The 26,007-nt window shown below is 38.9% G+C and overlaps 1 protein-coding gene across 1 annotated transcript; it reads left to right on the top strand.

Annotated features, from left to right (window-relative positions):
- Window positions 1-12,113: 12,113 nt before the first annotated feature.
- LOC120001318 (developmentally-regulated G-protein 1-like) lies at window positions 12,114-19,043 on the top strand. The gene is made up of 12 exons (XM_038849578.1): window positions 12,114-12,263; window positions 12,544-12,695; window positions 12,873-12,940; window positions 13,612-13,688; window positions 14,137-14,317; window positions 14,560-14,616; window positions 16,215-16,289; window positions 16,814-16,933; window positions 17,680-17,850; window positions 18,198-18,311; window positions 18,415-18,585; window positions 18,749-19,043. The coding sequence occupies exons 2-12, from the start codon at window positions 12,626-12,628 to the stop codon at window positions 18,845-18,847; spliced, it is 1,203 nt and encodes a 400-aa protein (XP_038705506.1). The 5' UTR covers window positions 12,114-12,263; window positions 12,544-12,625; the 3' UTR covers window positions 18,848-19,043.
- The last annotated feature ends 6,964 nt before the right edge of the window (window positions 19,044-26,007 follow it).

The raw sequence follows: 26,007 nt of genomic DNA, 5'->3' as shown, positions 1-26,007 counted from the left end.
CAGATCAATTGGTAGCCATAAAATTCAATAAATTCTTTGATAGCCACACATTTCAACTACCATATTATTATAATAATATTATTAATTATTTAATTATTTTAATTATTAATATTAATATCAATTGATTATTATTTAATATAGTAATATTTTATGTTATAATATGTCGTAAAATATATTAACGTTAAATTATTAAAAGTTATTGTAGAAATGAATATTTAAATGATTTAGAGTGTGGTTTAGCGTGTCTGATGAGTGGATGCAGTTTTTGATAAACTGTAAATTTGTGAAAAGTGTGCAAAAACTGTATATTTCGAGTTTTTGTTAGGAGTGTCTGCTGTGGACAGTCTAACACCCTGAACTTCATTAGAAAACGTGAGACCGTGAAAGTCTCCAAATACAAACAAGGAACAAAAAATTTCATCTACTGATGCAACTCCATGTAAGCACTTGTCCAAAGCATAAGATAGACCACAAACCTCATAAACAACACCAGCTCAAAGACTACACACGAGACAGAGCCCCAAACAACAACTTTATACTTATCCAAGACTGATGTCAAGTAAATCCCGAGAAATTGCTTCGGTGAAGAAAAGAGGGGGAGCATACAATCGCTTCAGAAACCAAATTCTTCTTTCAATAGAAGCGTCCTAGTGTAATTTAACCCAACTAGACTTTGGAGGCCTCCAACGCTATACACCCAAAACAGGGCCAGATACATTAGAAGGCCACATAGTAATTGCTCCAATAAAAGAAAGCGATGAGTCCTTGACCAAAATAGCTAATTATTTACCTTACTTTTATATATATCATCATGACATGCACGTGTATGAGTACACTATCCAAAAGACAACTCAAAGAACGGAACCTTCTTCTTGTGGAAGGTAAGTCCACTACTTTGGCAAGAATCCGATGCACTCACTCTCTCTACCCCCAACAAACAAATAATTGGTTAGTCCACACCGAACTCTCGATTCCAAATACCATTTTAGCTGAGCCTTCATCCACGATCAGACCCTCTCATGTGTATCTCACGCACTTTTCTCGATCTTCAAATTCATTGACTTGATTGTAGGAGCCTATTTGGTTGGCACCCCACCGGTGTCAATTTTTTTTTGATCACCTTCGTTTGTGTCTTACAGGTTGCAAAAGGCCCACTTTTTAATGATTGTAGATCAATGGTCACCACTCACCACCACACCAAAAAGGTTGCTTGGTCAGAACGGCCACTAAAGGCCGGAGATCCGGCATTGACTTGAACCGGATCAAAATGACCCAGATTTCTGTATTAGGATTTTGTGGTTTCAACATGAATGAGCATTTTTTAGAATGTACCTCTTGGTCAACAACAATGGGCCTTGGTCACAACAATTGGGCTAAAATTTTGTTTTCAAGACTTGTTTCAAAATGCTTTTTAGAAACTAAAAAAGACAACTATTCTCAAACACACTCATTATTTTGATTAGTGAATCAAATTACTCCCATACAATAAATTAACTTATTAGGTTTTTTTATGAAAAAGATTGATTTTATTATTGGTTATTTACGATGATTCTCCCACACAATAAGTTAACTTATTATATTTTTTATGAAAAATATTAATTTTATAATTAATTGTTTATGATGATTCCTACTTTCAACCTATCCGATATAATAATAACTGCCTACCACTATGTCAAGTATGTCAAGAGCTGCATGTTTACCTATTAGATTGAACAACATTTGAGAATTACGAATAGCTCAGGTAACACTCATATATATGGTATCTCGTAAAGGTTTCAAGTTCAAGCTTTCTCCATTCCTTCCCCTGTAATAAAAAAAAATTTTGAACAACAACTTAACACGATATGAAAACTAAAAAATTATAGTTGATGACGTCTGAAACAGGTCTACCTTATTAGATGGATCAGCCAAGTCAGACTGAGCAGGAATAACTGATCTCTCTTTCTTTGGTACGTAGTCTTTTCCTTCTTCCCTGCACAAGAAGCGAACGTAAGCTTCGGTAGGGCCCCGAGGGTATACTCGGGGGGACCTCTCCGACGCTCAAGTCAGTACAGTACTAAACTTGGGAGGATGGCTCGTTGCTTCGAGCTCTGCCTCTTGCTCAGTAAGTATTTTAGAGTGCAGGAGTTAGATAGCTTACCTAAGGGCAGAAGTTCCCCTTTTATATGAGTTTGAAGTGTTTGAGTTGTAGTAGGAGTCAGACTCTCTCTCATTGGTTTTCCAGAGGGTTTCTCGGATGGTAAATTCCATCCGTATCCCTTTCCAAAGGGGAGTAGGACTCTTCTATAACTGAACCTTGTTTACCGAAGTAGTCCCTTTCGTCATACACTGAGATGGACACTTCGGTTGAACCGAAGCATCTCATTGCTTGTAGTACCGAAGTGTATACTTCGGCTAAGAACCGAAGTACACCCTTCGGTTCACCTTCGGCCACAGCCTTTCTGGCGTTCTTTCCGCCACGTGGCCTTCATTGATTCATGAGGGTTATTTTAAGAATATCAGTTGCCCCCTACACTTGTACCGAGGCATCTTAAATGATGAACTTGGTATGAGTGTAATAATGTTTAGACGTCGGTTCATCTTTGCGGATAAGATCGAAGGATATGAAGCGTCATAAACTTCTGTTCATTAGATCAGATCTTTTACCCTGTATAAATACAAGATTTGTTGTTCTCTTAGACTTTTACTAGTCCTTTTTACTGTTTCAAGAGTCATCCATCAGACCGAACATACTTCTTTCCAGTCCCTTCAGTCTTCATCAGGTCAGTCCCCTCTTCCTTCTCATTTTAAAGTGATGTCTTTAAGTTCCTCCTCCACCTCGTCCTCCTCTTCGGGGGATACATCTTCCTCTTCCTCTTCGAGTGAGCGGACTGCATCCGGCTCTGAGGTGAACATTATTGATTCACCCCAGACTGGTCTTACTGAAGCTTCGGTACTTCAGTAGGCTCACCCAGAAGTTGCTGCTTCAAACGATATTCCTCCGAATCAACAGGAGGGGGAAACGAGGCTGATTCTGAACCGACCTGTTTATCGGGTTCGGGATTAGATGATCATGGGGTGTCCAACATTAGGAGAGAGTACGGTATCCCCTGGCCATGCCGTCGCATCCTTCTAGACGAACACCCCATTATCCAAAGGAAGGGGAGTTCGCCGTCTCATTACAATCTTTGAAATACGGTGCTAGGATTCCATATCCACCTTCGTTGACCAGCTTCTTCCGTTTCTTCGATATTTGTCCAACCCTCCTGACCCCAAATTCTTGGTTCTTCCTCAATACCATTATCAACCTTTGTGCCAAGTATAAGGTACCCTTCAATTCTTTTATCATTCAACACGTCCTTAGACTAAGTAGACATGGTAGGGAGGCCGGGCTGTACTACTTTCAGTTTCGGCCTCCCATTGAAGCCCCTCACTACCAAGCTTCCATTAAGGATTGGAAGAAGGGTTACTTCTTCGTGAAGGCCCCTCTTCATCCCGAAGAGAACCTTCCATTCCGAACAACCTTCGGTATTCCACACGTTCTTTAGTTCAATAACCCCCTTAAACTCAGACTTGAAACTGATAGAGAACTATTAGATCGACTGAAGTCTTACCTTCCTCCCAATCCTTCGGTCCCTCTATCATTCAGTAGAATTGATTCAGCTTATGCATATTCTTCGGTTATTCTCCAAAGAGGTGTGCTATATTTGGTCTTTTTGGACTTAGAGAAATTTGCTTGTCCATATTGCCTTTGCTAATATGTTCGGTCATCATTTTTTGCAGATATGGCGAGCATGGAAGATTATGTGAATATGTTCAGTGCGGGGGCTTCGAAAGGCAAGAAGCACGGCATTGGAAAGGGAAACCGAAGGAAGCCGAACCCAAAGCGTTCCCGAAAAAACACAACCGGGGAGACTTCTGCCGTAGCGGATGTTCTTAACACTCCAACCACTGTTCACAGTTCGGTCAGAGTGACCCAACTAGGCTCGAATCCTTCCCGAACCTCTGATTTTGCCAATGTTCCTCTTCCAGTGACCCAACCTCCCCGAAGGATGGACATTGAGGACCTTACCATTCATACACCAAACTGGGATGTTCTGGTGAGTGACTCTGCCAGTAACCCAACTATCGCGGGTAGGATGGTTGCAAAGGCCCCGACTCCAGCTGACTTCAGCCGATATGAGGCTCTGGCTTTGTCAGACAAAGTGTCTGAGCTGAACGTTGCGGCCATGAAGGTATGCTCAAATGGAGTTAGCTTCGGTTCGGTCTTCTTTACTTGGACCATTTTTATGAATTTAAATGTATGTGAAGTAATTAAGTCCACGTTCTTGGACGTGTAGGTAGTTTCGGTTCTGGCCACATTGCCTGGGGGAATAGCGAATTTGGCTCACAACGAAACAACTGCTATTGAGCGAGCCGAAGCAGCTGCGTTGGCCAAAGTAAAGGCGGAAGCCGAACTAGAGACATTTCGGGCCGAACTTACTGAGAGGACCGAAGCTCTAAATGCGGCCAATGCCAAGGAGCTGAAATATCGGAAGGAGAAATCCAGGCTGGAGGCTGAGGTCACTAGGCTTTCCCAAGCTGTTGAAGTTGAACGAGTGAAAGCTATTGCCGAAGGCAAGGCCCTGGGGGTTCAAGAATTCAAAGCTTCTGAGGAGTTCAAGTTGACTCTTCGTCAAAAAGGCTACTTCGGTGGTCGTGGTGCCTTTAAAATGGCCAGGAAGGCTCTAATTGAGGCTGGGTAGGATCCAAGTGTTCTTGACAAGCTTTGCCCGGTTTTGGTTGGAAAGGACAGATTGGAGGAGTCCAAAGAGGAGATATATGCTGAACTTGCTAGGGCTGAGGATGAAGTTCGTCGATAGGCTGAAGATGACGAGAATTCTGAAGAAGATTTCGAGGATGGGGATGAACATCCTTCCACTGTTGATCTTACCGTAGTTACTTCGGATGAAGATCCCCCTCATATCATCCTATCGAAGGTGATTCTCCCATTCAATCAGCCGAGCTTGGCGAAGTTCGTCCCTTTACGCCAGAGGGTATTCCTCCTCCAAATCCTCCTGAACCTATCTTGCCAGAAGCTACCCTGCATGAGCCTTCAGAGACCGAGCTGCCCCCTTCAACGGAAGACATTTAACTTACAAAATCCTCCACTTTCTCTTTTTTTTTTTTTTAATGTATGAACAATTTAGTACCATTTTGTAATAATATTTCTCTTTTTAGTTCTTTCTATTCTGACTTGTAAATTTTTTTTTTTGATGCTCGAAGAGTACTTTATTTCCTAACGTTAGTCCTTTGACTGAAGTAGCTTCTTTTGATGAAAAACCTTACATGGCCGAAGTGTACTTCAGGCGTGGGGCCTTACATGGCTGAAGTGTTGGCTTCGGATGAGGTCCACTTCAAGACTTAAGCATACCATTTAAATGCTTGAAAAATTTTATTAATCTTTGGGCCAAAGTGTTTATGGGCAGAAGGGGCCTTATTTTGAGACTTAGAAAATTTTTCTAAGTTTTGGGCCGAAGGGCCTGATTGGACCGAAGGGTCTTAGTGGACCGAAGGGTCTATATTTTAGACTTAGAATATTTTTCTAAGCTTTGGGCTGAAGGGCCTGATTGGACCGAAGGGTCTTAGTGGATCGAAGGGTCTATATTTTAGACTTAGAATATTTTTCTAAGCTTTGGGCCGAAGGGCCTGATTGGACCGAAGGGTCTTAGTGGACTGAAGGGTCTATATTTTAGACTTAGAATATTTTTCTAAGCTTTAGACCGAAGGGCCTGATTGGACCGAAGGGTCTAATTGGAGGATTGATTGTGACAACTTCTAAACTGTTGTTTTATTGAACTAATGAAAAAATTACAAATCTTTAAAAAATTATTGTTCAACTAAATAAAATATCTACGTAGATTGTCAGCATTCCAAGAACGCATCTTCTTCCCAGGGTTTTTTGGGTCTTCAATTCGGTATGTTCCTTCCTTGAATGCTTCAATTACTTTGTAAGGTCCATCCCACGTCTCCCCTAACTTTCCGGGGTTCTTTCCTGCGGCCTCCTTCTTTCTTAAGACCAGGTCCTCTGGGGTGAATTTTCTTTCTTTGACCCTACAGTTGTAATACCAGGCAGTCCTCTGCTTATACGCAGCAGTTCTGATTCGAGCCTCTTCTCTAACTTCCTCCACCAGGTCTAAATTATTTAGAAGTGCTTCATTATTTTCCTGAATATTGAAGTTAATGATCCTTGTAGTTGGGATTCCAATTTCTACAGGTATCACGGCTTCGGAGCCAAATGCCAGGGAGAAAGGTGCTTCTCCAGTAGAAGTCCGTGCTGTGGTTCGGTAGGACCATAGCACACTCAGTAGTTCTTCCACCCATCTTCCTTTGGCACTATCTAGTCTTGTCTTCAAACCTTGGAGGATCACTCGGTTTGTCACTTCGGCTTGCCCATTAGCTTGTGGGTGACTGACCGAAGTGACTCTGAGATCAACCCCCAACTCTTCACATAGCTTCTTCATCTTTCCTTTGACAAATTGTCTGCCGTTATCAACAATAAGGGCCCTTGGTATCCCATATCTACAGACAATGGTTCTCCAGATGAAGTCTTTTACCTTATTCTCAGAAATAGTTGCAAGTGGCTCCACGTCTACCCACTTAGTGAAGTAGTCCACGGCTACAATCAGATATGTCCTTTGACCCGATGCTGGTGGGAATGGTCCAAGAAGATCCATACCCCACTGAGCAAATGGACAAGGACTCTGAATAGGCACCATCTGACTAGGAGGAAGGTGGGGTACGTTGGAATGCCTTTGGCACTTATCACATTTTTGAACAAGCTTTTTGGCGTCTGACACCATTGTAGGCCAGTAGTATCCACAACGTAGCACCTGATAACCTAGTATTCTTCCCCCTATGTGACTTCCACAAATTCCTTCATGCACTTCCCTTAGGGCATAATCAGCCTCTCTGGGCGCCAAACATCGCAGGTATGGAAGTGTGAAGGACCTTCTGTATAATTCTCCATCAATCAGAGTATATATTGCTGCCCTTTTCTGGAGATTCCTTGCTTCATTCCTATCTTTAGGAAGTTTCCCTTCAAGTAAGAATTCTCTGATCGGGTCCTTCCAGCTTGGTTCAGATTCAACCGGAACAACTTCTAGTTCAGCCGAAATACTTGGTTGAGGAAGTACTTCAATTCTGACCGAAGTAGGCCCTTTGGCTGAACAGGCTGAAGCTAATCGTGCAAGGACATCTGCTTTTGCATTTTCCTCCCTAGGTATTCTATTGATCTCTACCTTGGGAATCTTGGCCAGTAATTTCTTGACCGCAGTTAAGTACTTGACCATGTTTGAGCCTCTCGCCTCATAGTCTCCCTTCATTTGTTCAGTCACTAGCTGAGAGTCGCTGTTGAACAACAAATTTTTAATTTCAAGTTCGGCAGCAAGTCTCAATCCAGCTAGTACTGCTTCATATTCTGCTTCATTATTTGACGCTTTGAAGTGAAAATGAAGTGCATGTTCAATACATATGCCCCCCGGACCGAAGAGGAGTACTCCAGCTCTGCTACCCTCTTGATTAGAAGAACCATCAACGAAAAGGTTCTATTTTGGGTAGCTCTCTTCGGTCAGTGTTATCATGGTTGGTCGAAGACATTCTACAACAAAATCGGCTAAGGCTTGAGCCTTAATCGCCTGTCTTGGTTTGTATTGAATGTCAAACTCACTCAACTCAATGGACCACTTTATCAATCTGTCTGATGTATCCGGCTTCTGAAGTATGTTCTTCAATGGTTGATCAGTCAGAACTACTATAGTATGAGCTTGAAAGTAAGGCCTTAATTTTCGAGCAGCAGTGACCAAGGCTAAAGCAAACTTCTCTGCTTCAGTATAACGAGTCTCAGCATCTATCATGACCTTACTGACATAATATACTGGCTTCTGTATTTTATTGTCTTCCTGTATAAGGACTGCACTTACTGCATGATCAGTCGTAGCAAGGTACAAGTACAATACCTCTCCTTCTTTTGGACATATTAGTAGAGGAGGATGTCCGAGGTATTCCTTCAAACCCTCAAATGCCTTCTGACACTCTTCAGTCCATTGAAATTCCTTGGCCTTTTTTAAGGCCTGGAAGAAGGGTCTACACTTATCACCCGACCTAGCAAGAAATCTCCCAAGTGCTACTGCTCTTCCCGTTAATCTCTGAACCTCTTTCGGAGACTTCGGAGGCTCCATCTGAAGAATGGCTTCTACCTTCTCTGGGTTCGCTTCAATTCCTCTACTAGTGACAAGGAAGCCAAGGAATTTTCTTGAGCTTACTCCAAAGGCGCATTTATCTGGGTTCAGTTTCATTTGAAACTTATCTAAAGTGTTAAACACTTTTTGAAGATCTAAAGGGTGATCTTCCGCCCTTCTACTCTTCACGACCATGTCATCCACATATGCTTCTACTGATTTTCCTATCTGCTCAGCAAAGACATGGTTTATTAACCTTTAATAAGTGGCACCAACATTCTTAAGTCCAAAGGGCATAACTTTATAGCAATATGTCCCTTCTGGAGTTATGAATGAGGTGCTCTCCTCATCTCTTGGGTTCATCTTGATTTGGTGGTACCCCGAATAAGCATCCAAGAAGCTAAGGAGTTCATGGCCCGAAGTTGCATCCACCAATTGATCAATCTTGGGAAGAGGATAGTAGTCCTTAGGACAGGCTTTATTTAGATCTGTGAAGTCAACGCACATACGCCACTTTCCATTCGCCTTCTTTACCATGACCACATTGGCCAACCAATCTGGATACTGCACCTCTCAGATGAAGCCAGCTTCAAGTAACTTCCCCACTTCTTCCTTGATAGCAGCTTGTCTCTCTAGGGTGAAGTTACGCTTCTTCTGTTTGACCGGTTTAGTCCCCGGTATGATGCTCAAACTGTGGGAGATGACTTCCCTACTAATTCCTGGCATCTCGTGCGCACTCCATACGAAGTTCTTTATGTTAGAGAGGAGGAGCTTGGTTACCTCCTCAGCTAACTTTTTATTTAACAGAGACCCTAGAAATAACTTCTTTCCAGTTCCTTTCTCCATAGTTATTGGAAAAAGTGCTTCAACCGGTGTTGGCTTCAGTATATTCTCTTCTTCCTGAACATCTAAGTTTCCAACTGATATGGAGGTCTTCTTCTTGTCCTTCAAGTCCATATAGTACATCAGTCGAGCTAACTTCTGATCTCCACTCACTTCTCCTATCCCATTAGAAGTTGGAAACTTCATTTTGAGGTGGTAAGTAGAGACCACCACCTGAACCTTGTGTAGCAATGGTCTGCCAATGATGGCATTGTAGGGGGATTGAACATCTACTACAAGAAGATCGATCATATGCATAACTGTCCTTGGATAGGTTCCCAGAGTAACAGGTAGGGATATGACTCCCTTGGGAATTATGGATTCCCCTGCGAACCCATATAAAGGAACCGAAAAGTTCTTCAATTTTTCATCTAAGATCTTCATCCCTTTGAAGGCGTGATAGAATAAGATATCTGCAGCACTTCCATTATCCACCAGAACCTTTTTCACCGTGAAGTTGGCGATGACTGCTTCTACGACTAGGGCATCATCATGTGGATCCTGGATATCTTCAGCATCTTTTTTTGAAAAAGTAATTTTTTCTTCATCCCTTCTTGGCTTCTTTCTTTCCTTACTTACTTCATTTATTCGAGCATAAGCCCTTCTTGCTGAGGAGCTTTCTCCTCCTGCGGCTAGACCTCCTACAATAACTTCAATTGTCCCAGCAGTCCCTCTTTGGTGACGAGGAGACCTATCCCTTCTTCTTTGTCTCCTTCGGTCATTATCCCTATCATCACCATCGGTTCTTCTCCTCTTTTCTTCTCTATCTGAAGTGAACTGCTTCAGGTAGCCTCTCCTAATGAGGCTTTCAATCTCATCCTTGAGATGCCTACATTCTTCAGTGTCATGACCATGATCTCTATGGAACATACAATACTTATCTGAAGTACGCTTTTCTGCCGGGGCCCTCATTTTCTTAGGCCACTTCAGTATATCCCTGTTACTTATTTCAAGAAGGATATTATGCAATGAATTATTAAGAGGAGTATAGGAACTAGACCGAGGGACTGGACCCTGGTCAGTCTTCTTACCAGATTGATCATCCTTCCTCTTGTCATTCTTTCCTTCTACTCTTCCTTGCTTCTTGCTTGGAGGGGGTAAGTCTTTCTCAGTCATTCCCAAGGCGCTCGAGCCTTTTTTGGCAGGGGCCGAGGAAGAATAGAACTGGGAAATTTTCATCATGTCCTCAGACTGCATGAATTTACCCCCCCTAGCGTAGAGTTCTTCGATGCTCTTCGGGCGTTTCTTCATTAATGAACGTACATATGCTTCATCCCTTACCGTTCTTACTAGGGTCGAAATAGCCACCTCTACTTGGACATATGGGATCTCCAAGCATGCTCTGTTGAACCTAGCAAGAAATGATCGAAGTGATTCTCCTGGCTCATGGTCTAGATTCATCAGGTCTAAACTTGTCTTTGCTATTCTACGTGCGGCGGAGAAGTGAAGGGCAAGTTTCTCGGACAAGTCCCCAAAACTAGTTATACTATGTCTTGGTAATTGATTGAACCATGTTCTTGCTAGCCCGAAAAGGGTTGATGGGAAGATCTTACACATTATGAGGGCATTTGCCCCCCGACATTCCATCATTGATTTGAAACCCTGGATATGGTCATAGGGGTTAGTCAACCCTTCATACTTCTCCAGTTCTGGAACAATAAGGTGACGTGGCATTTCAGCTTCAAGTATCTCCGAAGCTAAGAGTGTTAACGTACTGTCCCACACTCCCTCCATTGGGGACACTCCTTGTAGTGCTGTAATCTTTTTGTTCATTTCATCTAGGTGTCGGCCAACATCTTCATTGTAGTTTGTTCCCCTTCTAGTACTTTCTCTAACAGTACCTCGGGGTTCACTCTCCTGGTTGTTTCCTTAGATTTACCGGAGTGCGAACTTCTTACTTCCTCATTATCCCGAGTTTCTTGTCGACCTCCAGGCTGATTTGCTGGTGACTGCTGGTTCATGATTAGTTCGGTCAACATTTGCACCTGATGAGAGAGTTGTTGGAACTGTTCCTGAGTGCAAGGTACTTGGGACGGTCCGGCTTCCCGGTTATGCCGGTTGGTTCGGTCAGCGGCATCCCCCTGGTGTTCTACCACCTGACGGGGGTGATCACCCTGTTCCCGGTCAGGATCATTAGGGTCAGCAACTCGACGGCTTGTTTCTGAAGTAGTAGCGACGTTCCTTCTCGATCTGACCATTGTGAGTTTCTTTGGGAAAGTGTACCTTCTTCCCACAGACGGCGCCAAACTAATGACGTCTGAAACAGGTCTACCTTATTAGACGGATCAGCCAAGTCAGACTGAGCAGGAATAACTGATCTCTCTTTCTTTGGTACGTAGTCTCTTCCTTCTTCCCTGCACAAGAAGCGAATGTAAGCTTCGGTAGGGCCCCGAGGGTATACTCAGGGGGACCTCTCCGACGCTCAAGTTAGTACAGTACTAAACTTGGGAGGATGGCTCGTTGCTTCGAGCGCTGCCTCTTGCTTAGTAAGTATTTTAGAGTGCAGGAGTTAGATAGCTTACCTAAGGCAAAAATTCCCCTTTTATATGAGTTTGAAGTGTTTGAGTTGTAGTAGGAGTCAGACTCTCTCTCATTGGTTTTCCAGAGGGTTTCTCGGATGGTAAATTCCATCCGTATCCCTTTCCAAAGGGGAGTAGGACTCTTCTATAACTGAACCTTGTTTACCGAAGTAGTCCCTTTCGTCATACACTGAGATGGACACTTCGGTTGAACCGAAGCATCTCATTGCTTGTAGTACCGAAGTGTATACTTCGGCTAAGAACCGAAGTACACCCTTCGGTTCACCTTCAGCCACAGCCTTTCTGGCGTTCTTTCCGCCACGTGGCCTTCATTGATTTATGAGGGTTATTTTAGGAATATCAATAGTGATTATTTTTTAAAAATATGTAGTAAGTATTATCAATTTCTTGTTAGGTTTTGAAGCATTGGTATCAATCTAATTTTTTTTTGGGCAGGCTTTGTGGAGGGGACTAAGAAATGGGCTTTGTGGGTTGGATCTTTTGAGGATGGGCCTCCAAATATCAATAGCAACTCCGCCAACTGTATTTAGCTCCTCTCTCAGCCCTACCCGTGTCTCCTCCTTTCGGTTTCCTCAGATCGTCTTTCAAAAGGTGGCTCTACTCTCTGGTATCAGCCTCTGGGATCTGCTTCCACTTTGTATCGGTGAGTCATCAATACACCGACTCGGTTCTACTTTCTTCCTCTCTCTTTTTTCTGGTTCAGTACAATCCATGCAGTTGATGTTAATTTTGAAAGCTCGATTACTCAATCGTATGAACTTATGAAATTCACCGAATGAACTAATTATTCGAGATTCATTTTAGCATCTGTGAAGTTAATTATTTGAGAGAAGTCAAAATTTTAATGCATAAATGTATGAATTAGTTCATTTTAAGTTTGAGCTTATGATTAATTGGTATCTTCAATTTTCCAAATTTTGCAGGTTTTGAGAATTGGGTTACTTTGAGCCCTTCTGTTTGTTCTTTTGGGCTAGAATCCTAGAAGGCAGCCAAGACAGAGAGAAAATGGGGATCATTGAGAGGATTAAAGAAATTGAAGCCGAGATGGCTCGGACCCAGAAAAATAAGGCCACAGGTGTTTTGGATATATTTGTGTGTATATGGTTGCCCTTTTTCTGGGGCTTGTAGATAATGCTGAACTTCGTATCCATAATGTGTTTGCAGTTCCTACTTTTTTTTTTATCATTATTCTCGAGTGCTGACCGTGTTCCCCCCCCTTTTTTTTATCCTCTTTGTTGCCCTGTATAAACAGAGTATCATCTTGGTCAACTCAAGGCAAAAATAGCTAAGCTTAGGACCCAATTGCTGGAGCCTCCAAAAGTATGCGAGTTCTTGAACTATACTCACTGTCTTTTTTGTGTGTACTGAGCACGAGTGTTAGTATTTAATTTTCGCAATGAGTTTCTTATGGTCAGCATCATTTACATTTCCAATTTTAACGATATTATCTAGTGGCTTCTAACGATTGTCGGCTGAGCTGCTTGCATGTGAGTGTAAATGTGCAATTTATGTGATAAGTTTCTTATTATGCGCTTCTTCAGCATGTGAGCCCCTAGTGTTGGGCGTTGTTTGTTGGGCCGTCGGAGGTGCCCCCCCCCCCCCACATGTGAGGGGGAGTGTTAGAATAAAATATAAATGATGGGAAATGCCCCAACCCAACAAGTTAACTTATTGGGTTGAATGGCAAAGTAACTAATCTTAACATATTTCTATCAGCACTTTTTAGATGATTGTATTCTAAATTTTGTATACTGTGCAAGAATGTGGATCCTATTCAGTTATTTAAATTTAATGCTCAGTTAAAAGCTAGAGGTCATTTTTTTGTGTGGATAATGTGTGGCCTGGTCATTTAGTTGTTGGTTGTAAGAACTTTTATAGTTGGTTGCCCTATGAGGTGGCTATTACTTTGTCTATTTAAATATTGGTGATTTCAGTTGTCTATGCATTTCTTCATTTCGTGGTACTTATTGCTATCTAATTCTTTCAAGCAGGGTTCTAGCGGAGGTGGAGAGGGCTTTGAGGTTACAAAATTTGGCCATGGACGTGTTGCACTTATAGGATTTCCAAGGTTCTCCTTCCTTTTGATCTGATGCCACCTCCATATATATAATTTCTAGATGTATCTGGATATTTACACATACAATTTTTATATTGAATAACAATAAGAAGAAAAATTGAAAGATCCTGCCTCATTATTTATCATCGAACTAATTATATTTCCATCATATTTTGAGGTGTAATGGTGCAGGATCAAGTGCTTTCATTGATGTTACATGTAATGAAATGAATTACTTCTAATTAACTTTTCTTACTTTAATGAGTGAACTTTTATATTTCCTCTCATTTTGTAAGTTTATGATATTCACTATGATCCCTGATTGTGATTTGTTCGCCCCCTCCCCGCCATCATAAATGTATTATTAATATGTAAACGGATGAATACACTTGTATGCCTCTGTTTGCATGTTCATGCATGATCATTATAACAAAGGCAATGGTATTCCTACTGATTGCAGTGTAGGGAAGTCAACACTTTTAACAATGTTGACTGGCACCCACTCGGAAGCTGCATCATATGAGTTTACAACACTTACCTGCATTCCTGGAATTGTACATTACAATGATACTAAAATCCAGCTCCTTGACCTTCCTGGTATCATCGAAGGTGCTTCCGAAGGAAAGGGACGTGGGAGGCAGGTAAGATGTGTTAATAGTTGACAATCTGCTCTTCAGTCTCTGTTCTCATTACCATCCCTCCCAGCCCACCTAGTGAGAGGAAAGTATGAAATCTTCATGGGTTCCTTGCAGTTCCTTGATAAATTTTGATGCCATTCTACATGAAATATTTATTTAACTCATTGATATCCCTTCTCTTCCATCACAGTTTTATTGTTAATGAAATCACGAAAGTGCTGATGAGGCTCTTTGTTTGTCCTTAGGTTATAGCAGTTGCCAAGTCTTCTGATATTGTGCTTATGGTTCTTGATGCCTCTAAGGTAAGTTTGTATATACGTATTTTTTTTCCTTATATTCATAAGTTTTGATTGTTTATTATTGTGAACTAGTAAGCACAGACACTTCTTCAAAGGTGACATACCGGTGTCGGACACCTACATGGTCTGGACACATGTCCGAACTATGTCCTTTTTCTTTTTTTTTTTAAATTTTTTTGAAAATGGACACAGCTCCGACACGGCCAGGACACGGATCCAACACTTCCCGGACACGGCAATAGACAAATATACAAGTTATTTATGTTGAATGTTGCAAAAGAAGATAAAACTTATCCACACATTTACAGCAAAGTAAAAAATATTTGGATTGCCAATCTGTTTCCCAAATCAGTTTATTTGTATATTTTTAAAGTTTTAGCCCATTGAAACTTAATTACAAAAATCATTGAATAAAAAAATTATTAGAAGAACCAAAAATATAGCTTATTTAAAAATCCATGCTTAATGTAGCATTTTTATGCACGCAACTGGGTTTTCTTTTGCAATACACAAGTGGTGAGATTTCTAATTCTATTTTGACTTTGTGTTTGGATTTTATTTTAATATTGAGAGAATAGACAGCTATTTGTTTATGTTAATTTCTTATATCTGATTTATATATATTTTATCTATATTTTTGTATGTGTCCTTGCTGTGTCCTGCAAATTTTGAAATTCCCATGTCGGAGTGTCCGTGTTGTGTCGTGTCCCGTGTCCGTGTCCGTGTCCGTGTCCGTGCTTTCTAGATTGTGAACAATGCTTGATTGAGTCACTTAAAGGGTTCGTTTTTGGGAAATTTTTGCACTGGGAAACATAGCAGTTTCCTTATTTTAGTATCTGTTTAGTGTTTACTTAGACATTAGAGAATGGCTAAGACGAGCTTAGAAGGGAGGCTTGCCTATCTTGCTTTCACCTAGCCAAAGTTGAGAAACCAGTTTGTTTTTCATTATTTCTGCATTTCAATGAAAACCACCAAAAGGATATTGCTACACTTGGATTATATCATGTGTCTTTGCAGAAGCATATGAATGAAATTATGAAAATTTCTTTTTTCATGTTTGATCCAAAATATGTGTTGTTTGCTTCAGATTATGCTTGCAACATCATGAGGTTGCTTGTTGACATGCAGCTTTTTGTAATTATGTTACTCTTACACATTTTCTTCCCACTTTTCTGTCTTTGTAGTACTCCTTTTAGATTCTTTCTATGAAGGTTAAGGCTTTCCAGGTTCAGTTAAATTGAGGATGCATAGCTTTTATAACTCAGTGTTCTGTCCTTCCATTTTACCTGCCTATTCAAGGTCTTATCTTTGCAGTGAGCAACCATTGTGTGCTACTATATTATGTATCGTTTATCTGGCAAATAGCCCTTAAATTTTGTAGTAAGGGGGCTCCAGAGAGAATAGAAAAGTGGTATGGCCTGTGTTGCACTGGATCTTGTTGCCTTTTATCTTTTTATAAATCTGCATATTTATGCATCTTTGGCAAATTTAATGAGCTCTATGTAAATAACTAAATATGCTATTGTTGAGGTTGTGATGATATTGGTAGTTCAAGGTTTTCCCAACTGTTAGCATAACCCTATTATTTGAAAATGTTTCAGAGTGAGGGACATCGGCAAATATTGACGAAGGAGCTGGAAGCAGTGGGTTTGCGTTTAAACAAAAGACCACCTCATGTGAGTTGATGATGTGTGTTTTGAACGTTATATACATTTCAAATGATTGAATTATCCTAGAGTCTTAAGGTTGCATATTGCTTTCTTCACTGCCTTTTGTTACTTGTTAGTCCTTATTTACGATTTTCAAGAGCTCAGCCACTTCAGGCGGCAATTAATCATCATCCACTATAAATTTTCTTGTAAACCATTAGAGTAGGGATGAATACTTGTTGCAACTATATTTCCTTTATGTTGTGAAGTGAAGAGTTAAATTTTTGTGATGTTGAAACTTGGAATTGGATTAATGTTTCTTGCTTGATAATACTTCTTTCAAGTATCTATATCTTCTCATACTTTCCCGTAGTCTTTTATCCTCAAAATGTTCCCTAATCTTCTAGAAATTCTTAAGCATAGTGTCGTGTAGTACCATCTACTTTTGTAGACTTCATCATTTACTTTCTGTATGTAGTATTTCTATTGTTGTTCTGAGCTGCTTTGTTTGTTTGTTTGTTTTTTAATTTGTGTTTTTTTTTTGTTGGCAGGTTTATTTTAAAAGGAAAAAAACCGGTGGCATTTCTTTCAACAGTACCTTACCTTTAACTCATGTGGATGAGAAGCTCTGTTATCAAATTCTACATGAATACAAAATTCATAATGCAGAGGTACCCAATTTTTGAATATACATGCTTTCATGGGGATCACAATACTGCTGCTTATGGCTACGAACTCTTTTAAGTTGGTTTAGTGAGTATAGAACATTTGATGAATATGTGATTTCGGATGTGTTAGATAACCTATAATTTGTGGAAGATATTGACTTGCTGTCTTTCCCTTTTGTTAAAACTCTTTGCAAATTCAACCGAAATAAGAAAAGAAAAGAAACAATAGAGATACTATTCTGTTGCTAAAAGAGACTTTTAACTCACTTGTGGAGGAAACTATTAACTTTAGAGAAGTGAATGAGTTCATGGGGTTCTACAAAATTTTGCTGCCAATTTTTTTGGGTCATACTTTTCACTTAAGTGATATCGTATGTTTTTTTTTTTTCTCATTTTATAAAGTGATAATAGTACTCATTGTAGCTTTCTCTTGGAAAAATCTCTCTCCTTGGGGAATGGGGACTGACTTGTGCTGGAGTGCCTGCTGAGTGACAAAAATCTGGGGGTTTAAAGGATTGATAACTGTTCTGAACATTTCTTTCATTTTCCAATCTCTGTGTTTTGCACTTGGATTAGTTTTTTGTATATGATTAAATGCTTCACTGCCTGAATACCACCTTGATGATGTTTTCGCCCTTCTGTTTACTCTTTAACATCCGTTCATATATTTTAGGTGATATCAATTTTTTTTCTTTTTTATTTTCTTTCAAGTGTGAGGGTACTGATATCGATGCTTATGGATGTTGTAGGTGTTATTTCGTGAGGATGCAACAGTTGATGATTTTATTGATGTAATTGAGGGGAACCGTAAATATATAAAGTGTGTATATGTTTACAATAAGATCGATGTTATTGGTATTGATGATGTGGGCAATCTCGCTCGACAACGAAATTCTGTCGTCATTAGCTGCAATTTAAAGGTATGTCCAGCGCTTTTGATTTTTGGTAGAAGATAATGGGAATTAGGATTGATTATCAACTTGATGTGAATATGTGACCTGCAGCAGTGATAGACATCTCCTGTTTTAATTCCAAATAATTATTATTGATCTGATTTTTTTTTCTTTCCACTTTTAATTTTTTTTTAGGTAAGCGTTTGGGTACCTTTTTTTATTTGTGTATATTGTCTTGATCCCCTTTTTCCTACACAAGACGTCAGTTCCGCAACCCAAACTAGTTTATAATCAAATATTGCATCTATGAATTGTTCTTATGGTATGAATGTCCGAAGACCCTTCTGAACTATTAATCATGATTATCTGAGCAGCTGAACTTAGACAGACTACTTGCAAAAATGTGGGAGGAGATGGGGCTTGTGAGGGTGTATACAAAGCCACAGGGACAGCAACCGGATTTTTCTGATCCTGTAGTTCTTTCAACTGTATGTTCCTTATCCTTCTATCAATTTCTAATATGTATACTGTTCGGTTGCTGTCACCTGGATCCATTTTCTTTTTTCTTAATTATGCTCTTGTATTTGACAGGATAGAGGTGGTTGCACGGTTGAGGACTTTTGTAACCACATACATAGAAGTTTGGTGAAGGATGTGAAATATGTGTTAGTTTGGGGTATAAGTTCTAGGCACTATCCGCAGAATTGTGGCCTTTCTCATGGCCTTCGAGATGAAGATGTGGTTCAGATTGTTAAGAAGAAGGTGCATAAAACTATTTGTTTGCTCACTCAAATTCCATTACTTGTTTTTCTTGAACTCAAATTCCGTCACTTGATTATCATTTAAAGAAAATACTATGCTATTTGTTGAGTTTGATGTGCTTGCATTACCATGAAATTGAGCAATTATGATTTGTGTTTTCCAGGAAAAGGAAGATGGTGGTGGGAGGGGTCGATTCAAATCACATTCAACAGCCCCTTCTCGGATATCAGATAGAGAGAAAAAGGCTCCCTTGAAGAATTAAGGTTCTGTTGCAGATCCTCAGATGCATAATATTGGCTAATAGTTGGTGTAACCCGAGTCTTAGATGGTTTAATTAATATGATTTGGAGAATTATTGCATTTTTTGATGATATATGTCGTATTTTTTGCGCAGTATTTTTGAAAGCGACTAGGTGCACCCGCACTGTTGAAGAGTAATGTTATATACCGGTTGCCTACTTATAGGAATAGACGTGTTCATTTTTCAATATATGACCATACTTTTCAAGTTGTCTGGCTCTTCCAAGGGGGCCAATCATGCACGTAAGATGCTCTGCTAAGGGCTCCAGGCCGTAAACTCGAGTCATTTAGCTCAAAGTACCTGCATCCTTCTTCAACAAGACCTCCATCACTACATGGATTAAGGACACCAATGAAGGTAACCTGTTTATATTTTATTCCTTCCTTTTGCATACTCAAGAAGAGATCCAATGCTGATTGGGACCTCCCATAGTTGGAAAGGGCTGTGATCATCGTGCTATGTGATACTATCTCCCTCTCTCATTCTACCAAATTCAGTCCAAGCCTTCTCCTCCATATCACCGATTTTGCATACATGTGAATCAGTGCATTGGACACGATTAGCGTCCTATTTGCAACATATACGACATCAACTTCTCATGTTAGTACTAATCCACGTAACAGCAAATATTTGAAAAATCATATTACTTCATACAAAACTCCAAAAATATGAAGAAAAACAAAACTCATTTAAAAGCTTGCAAGAAATTCTTTCCAACCATACCGAATTCAAGATCACCAAATGCAGATGATTAGAGTACGTATCAGTTTGTTAAGGGGAATTTGTTATTTCTATTCTACACAAAATTTTTGATGACGTGCAAATCTTGTTTGTTTTGCTGACATACCAGGTTGATCTAAACAAGGTTGCTTTGATCGCTGATGATGAAATCTTTTGGGTTGAAGGATGAACAAACGTAAACTAAAGAGTCTCCCCAAAGTGTTTTGTTTGGGAAAGACACTCCAATACTTATGTCAGAAAGAAGGAATGAATGAAACTAATAACTTTGGATATCAAAGCTTTTAGAAAGAAAATTATAAAAAGTCATGAATGGATCTTTGGAGATTAGAGCTTGTAAGGTAGGGGTGTAAACGGTCGGTTTTTTGACAAAAATGTTATAGGAATCGCATGAGAAAGATGGTGAAGATGTTGGTTCTACAGAAGTATTAAACAAGTTTTCTCAAGATAATGGCTTTCTAAAGTACAAGTCCAAGTCCAAGTCCAAGATAGTTAGAGCATCCACATCAGATTACCTAAACATGAGTCTGTCTGTAAAATTTAGAGATTTTGTCAAAATAGAGCTCTGCATCAGATTACCTAGAGGTTCCCTATTTTACAGAATATGAACAGTAGTTCCCTACATCTAGAGAACCACTATTCACTTCCCTAAATATAAAATAATATTTTTTACTACTTTATTTTCTCCTCTCTCCTCTCTCCTCATTTTTTCCCTCCTCTCTCTCCTCACTCCTTTCTTTCTCTCTCTTCTTTCTCTCTCTTCTTTCTCTCTCATCTCTTTCTCTCTCCTCTCCTCACATTTTGACTCCTTTCTCTCTCCTCACTTTTTCTCTCTCTCTCCTCACTCTCTCCTCTCTCTCTCCTCACTCCTTTCTTTCTCTCTCCTCTTTCTCTCCTCACTTTTTCTCTCTCTTCTTTCTCTCTCCTCAATTTTTTTTTCTAATTTTTAATAACATTAATTTATTATTTTAATTAATATATTGTTTTAAATGTAATTAATTTATTATTTTAAATAGAAGTAGTTTATATGAATAGAATAAATAAAGGAAAGAGAAATAAATATTATTTTAATGCAATAGAGAATATGATAGGTAATCTGATGCAGTGTTGATTGGATAGGGAATCTGTAAAATAGGGGAAAGTGACATTTTGTCTGTATTTTAGGGAATCTGTTAAGAGAAACTGATGCAGATGCTCTTATAACTTATAAGCCCTCACTTCGCTAGGAGGAGTAGGTTATTTGAAATTTGAAATTTTCATTCTACTCCGATTGCTGGCCATCAAAGAGTTTTAAATTTATTAGAGAATTAAAAGAGGGTTCTACTGGCCAGACATGAAGAAAGATATTAAATTGATGGTTGCTGAATGTCCTACATGTCAACATCAAAAGTATGAAACCGTTTCTCCTCCAAGATTGCTTTAACCTCTCCCTGTTCAAGGATAAATTTGACAGGATATCAGCATAGACTACCTACTTGCATAGGTAATACTATTATAATGATAGTGGTGGATTGATTAACAAAGTACAACTGTGTTATTGCATTGGCACATCCTTATACAACTGTTATTGTTGCCCAAGTATTCATTGAACATGTTTTTAAGTTGCATGGTATGCCAAAGACAATAATGAGTGGCAGAGATCATATATTCCTTAGTTCATTCTGGAAACAATTCTTCAAGTTATGCATGAGCTCTGAATACCATCCTCAAAGTGATGGGTAAACTGAGATTGTTAATGGGTGTTTGAAAACCTATTTGAGATGCTTCACAAGTATACAACCAAACTATTGGTTGCAATGGTTGCCTTGGGTTGAATGGAGCTACAACACAATTGTCACACTGCTTCTAAGGCAACCCCTTTTGAACTTTATATTGCTATCCTCCACCTCATGTCATCAGTTACGAATTGGGATGTGCTAAGTTGAATGTGTTGGAACAGTCATTAATTGAGAGGGATAAGACCCTCTCTTTACTCGGGCATAATTTACAATTGGCACAACAGAGGATGCAAACTCAAGCCAATAAATAAGTTGGTGATCTGGTATATCTTAAGCTTTTACCTTACCAATTGTCCTCTTTGATTCCCACTTATTTATCAAACTAAATCCACGATACTATGGACCCTACGAAGTGTTGGAGAGGACCGGTTCTGTGACATATATATTATGTAGAGTTAAATCCCACTTTAGTACTCTAACTAAAGTCATCGACATGTTTTAAACTAAGAGATAATAATTGTTTGTGATAATAATTATGAAGAAGACTATTTACACCCCAGAGTTAGTTAAGTACACCCCAAAAACTCAAAAAATCCTTAATCTAACCACACCCCCATTGACCCTACCAAATCTTGTTTCCCTCCTTCTTCCCTTCGTCCTCCTTCTTTCTCAAAACGTTAAAGCCCTCCTTCTTTCTCAAAACGTTAAAGCCCTCTTCTAAACCCTAAAACTCTCCAAAGACCAGAAAGAATGATCTTTTCAAAGCCCAGAGTGGACACTAAGGTCGGAATGTATGCATGTGGTGTCTGATCTTAGTCATATTAGTGTTTGAGAAAGATTTGAAGTGGTGGTGTTTGAGAAGGATTTGAGATTGCTTGCAAATCTGCGAATGAGATATGAAGCCATTAGAGCACTGCTAAGGATTTCCATGTTGATCTGCTACCGAGATCTAAATCAGTCGCCCGATCTGAACCGATTTTTCGGCTAGGTTGAGGGGTGTAGATGGTATTTGTTAGAAAAATTGAAATTGGGTGTACTCATAAATGTTAGGGAAAATTAAGGATAAGTCCCTCATTGGAAAGTTTTGTTCCATAACGTCCATATAGTTTGAACTAATATTCCAAGAAGAACAAAAAGTCAAAATATATGGTTTTATTATCTAAAATACCCTTATCTTCATCTTCAAACATGGCACATGCCTTTTACACATGATTCATCTTGGACCTCTACTAGAAGCTTTGTCTTCATTGCCGGAAGCTTCGTCTCCACCCCTCGTGGTTTATTCGAGAGTTCTATGACATTTTTAGTGATTTTTCATTCGGATTTTTGTTGTGTTCGAACTAGATCTACTCATACTCACCACGAGACTTGTAGATCTTGTTGTTTTCCTTCGATCTGTCATCACATCATTATTTTTGACAATTTCTGTGGTGATTTTCGTGGTTTTTTGATTCTGATGTGAGATTTGCAGATTGCAGATGATATGTTATCTGTTTCAATTAATTTGATATCTGTCATAATGTTATCTGTCTTGCTAAATGTTACTTGTTTTGTTAAAATGTTATCTGTCCTTAATGAAATGTTATCTGTTTAAAGTTTCAAAATAACCAAAACCGATAACATATCATAATAGATCCAAAATAGATATAATATCTGCATATTCATATTCGATTTCAGAAAAATATTGACAGATGTAAAACATATATAATATTGACAGATACAAAACAGATATAATATCATATACGAAACAGATATAATATCTACTGATTCAGATACTATTTTAGATGGGAAAAAAAGTTTGAAAAAGCAATAAAAACTCAAAGGTGATGTGCCTTGGTCTGTGGAGTTGATTGGAGGTGTTGATGATCACCGGCATTGGCCGTATTGACCGGATCTAGCTCTTTTTCAAACGGTGGCCGTGATTTCACCAAGCTTTTTCAGCGACTCAAGTGATTTTTTAGTGTTGGTGATGATTGAGCTTTGATCGGGCTAATCTAGAACTCATTTTGATAGTTCGTTCGTCGAAAATGATGGTCGGATGGCCAACTTCCGATATGGTGGCACAAGGAAGAAGAGAGGGTACTTTGGTCAGTTGCTAGGCTTTGTCATTTTTTTTGAAGTTTTTTTTTTAATATTTAAAATACAACTTTTAAGTTTTGTCCTTATGGATAAAAACCCCTAAATGAAATGTTTTTAATTGAGGTTTATTTAGAATGGGATGTACTTAGTTAAATGAGACGTGCAAATAGTCCTCATCATAATTATTTGATTAAATGAACTAAAAGATAATGATTGGTTATTTGGTAATTGCTCAACCAACTTAAAGATCACGTGCGTTTGTTCATTGACAGTAGGAACAAAATCAGGAGAACCGTGTGTGAGTGGGTCTTGGCCCATTTCTATTTATAGAGGCCTGTAATTCTTCGTCAGTCACGCTTTATGCTTTTGAGCGTATAGAGAGAATAGCCTGAAAATCCACCACCAAATATGCTAACGTTTTGTGTTTGCAATTTGCTTGAGGCTTATTTATTCATTAATTAGAGGCTCTCTTTCTTTCAATTCAATTACTTAAACATCATACTTGAAGGTATGTCGATCCATCTAGTTTCCGCTGTATATTTACTTACAATATTGATATCAGAGCCTGCTTTTTTGTCGTGTTGTTTGGTATATATGTATTGCCTCATTAAAGCATGAGATAAAATCATAAAATACCATGATTTGTCTTCCTCGGTGAATATGTGATCATGATATCGATTATATATTGATTTCGTCATGATTTATCTTCTCGGTCAACATGTGATTAAATCATTACAGTCTAAACTTAGCAACGACAAACATTATTGATCTTTTTATTCGGTGATTTTGTTACTGAACGTTGGAACTAGATTATATTAATACTCAATCTTTGTGGGTACAACACTTGTTTTTGCTAGTCTATATAACTATTGGTTCGTGTGCTTGCTAGTATAATCGAGTTTGGAATTGCTATAACTTTAATGGTTCGAAATCTCACAACACTCCTTAATGAAGAAACTGCCAGTCTAGCATGACAATTCTAAGAGTGTGCGTGAGCACATCATGAGCATGGGGGACACTACAAGGGTGTTTAGATTGAGGGATTTGGGAGGAAGGGAAGAGAAGGGGAGAGAATATAAGGAATAATATTTTCCCCTCCCCATGTTTGGATGGATAAAAAAAGGAAGGAAATAAAATTAGTATTATTTACTAGTTTATCCTTATTTTTATGTTAGAGTGTTATGTTACAAGGGTAAAATAGATTTTTAACATATAACTTAATTAATCGTCACTTCCCTCCAAATGAATACATTTTTGGGAGGAAGAATTTTGACAAAAAATTTAATAAAATCTTCCCTCCAATACCCTCCCTTTAATTTTTTTATAAACTATCCAAACAAGAGAATTGGAAGGAAACACCATTTCCTTCTCTTTCCTTCCCTCCAAATCCCTCAATCCAAACACACTGTACAGCTTAACTTAGGTCACTAGAGATTGATGTCAGCGAGTCATTCTTGTCCATTTCATATTGAATTCTCTCCCTTCAGAATATGAACCATTCAAGATTTCCTTTAACACTCAAAAGGAAAAATGGTCCATCAATGAACTCTTGAATATGTGTGTTCAAGAGGAGAGACTGAAGAAGGAAAATTTGGAGAGTGCTAATCTTGTCACTCATAAGGATGGCCAAGGGAAGAAGAGAAAACATTTAATTACCTTAAAAGGGAAAAAATATGGACAAGTTTCATTGAAGAAACATGGCCAGAGGGATTTATGTTTTTCTACAAGAAAAAGGGGCACATGAAGAAAGATTGCCTGAAATACAAAAGGTGACTCGAAAAAAAAGTTATTTCAATCTCTCCAGTATGTTATGAATCCAACTTTGTTGATTCTCATCATAATACTTGGTGGGTCGATTCTGGTGCTATGACTCATGTTGTGAATATTATGCAGGACTTTCTCAGCCTAAGAAAATCGATGGGAAGTGAACAATGCATCTATTCAGGAAATGGAATGCATTCCCATTTTGAAGGAATGGGAACCTTTAGGCTCATTTTAAAGAATAAATTTATTCTAGATTTGGAGAATACATTTTATGTTCCTTCATGTCCTAGAAATTTGGTTTTTGTTACAAAACTAGTTTGCTTTGATTATGAATTCAAGTTCGGTTTGAATTTAATTTAATATAAAGATTATGTTGCTATTGGTTTTGGAAACTTAATCAATGATTTATACAAATTAAATTGGGATTATGCTTATGAAGCAAGTCTTTTTTTGAGCCTGCATAACGAAGTTACCATTAAACATAGTGGCATTGATGAGACCTCATCCATTAATAACTGTTTGTGATAATATCTAGTGATAATAATTATTTGATTAAATCAAATAAAAGATAATGATTGGTTATTTGGTAACTGCTCAACCCACTTATATATCACATATATTTTGTTCCTTGATGGTAGGAACAAAATCATGAGAATAGTGTGTGAGTGGGTCTTGACCCATTTCTATTTCTATTTATAAAGGCAATGTTACAAAGGTGTCTATCGCAAAGGCAATGTGCCTGGAACCCAATTATTGATCCATTGACAAGATCATAGGGCAGATGAAGCTAGTTGGGAAGATTATGATGATTTCACCAACTAA

This window comes from Tripterygium wilfordii, chromosome 7 (genome assembly GCF_013401445.1).
Source record: "Tripterygium wilfordii isolate XIE 37 chromosome 7, ASM1340144v1, whole genome shotgun sequence".
In the NCBI taxonomy this organism is placed as follows: domain Eukaryota; kingdom Viridiplantae; phylum Streptophyta; class Magnoliopsida; order Celastrales; family Celastraceae; genus Tripterygium; species Tripterygium wilfordii.
Note: the sequence above shows the minus strand (reverse complement) of the source record. Positions and strands in the feature narration are given on the sequence as shown.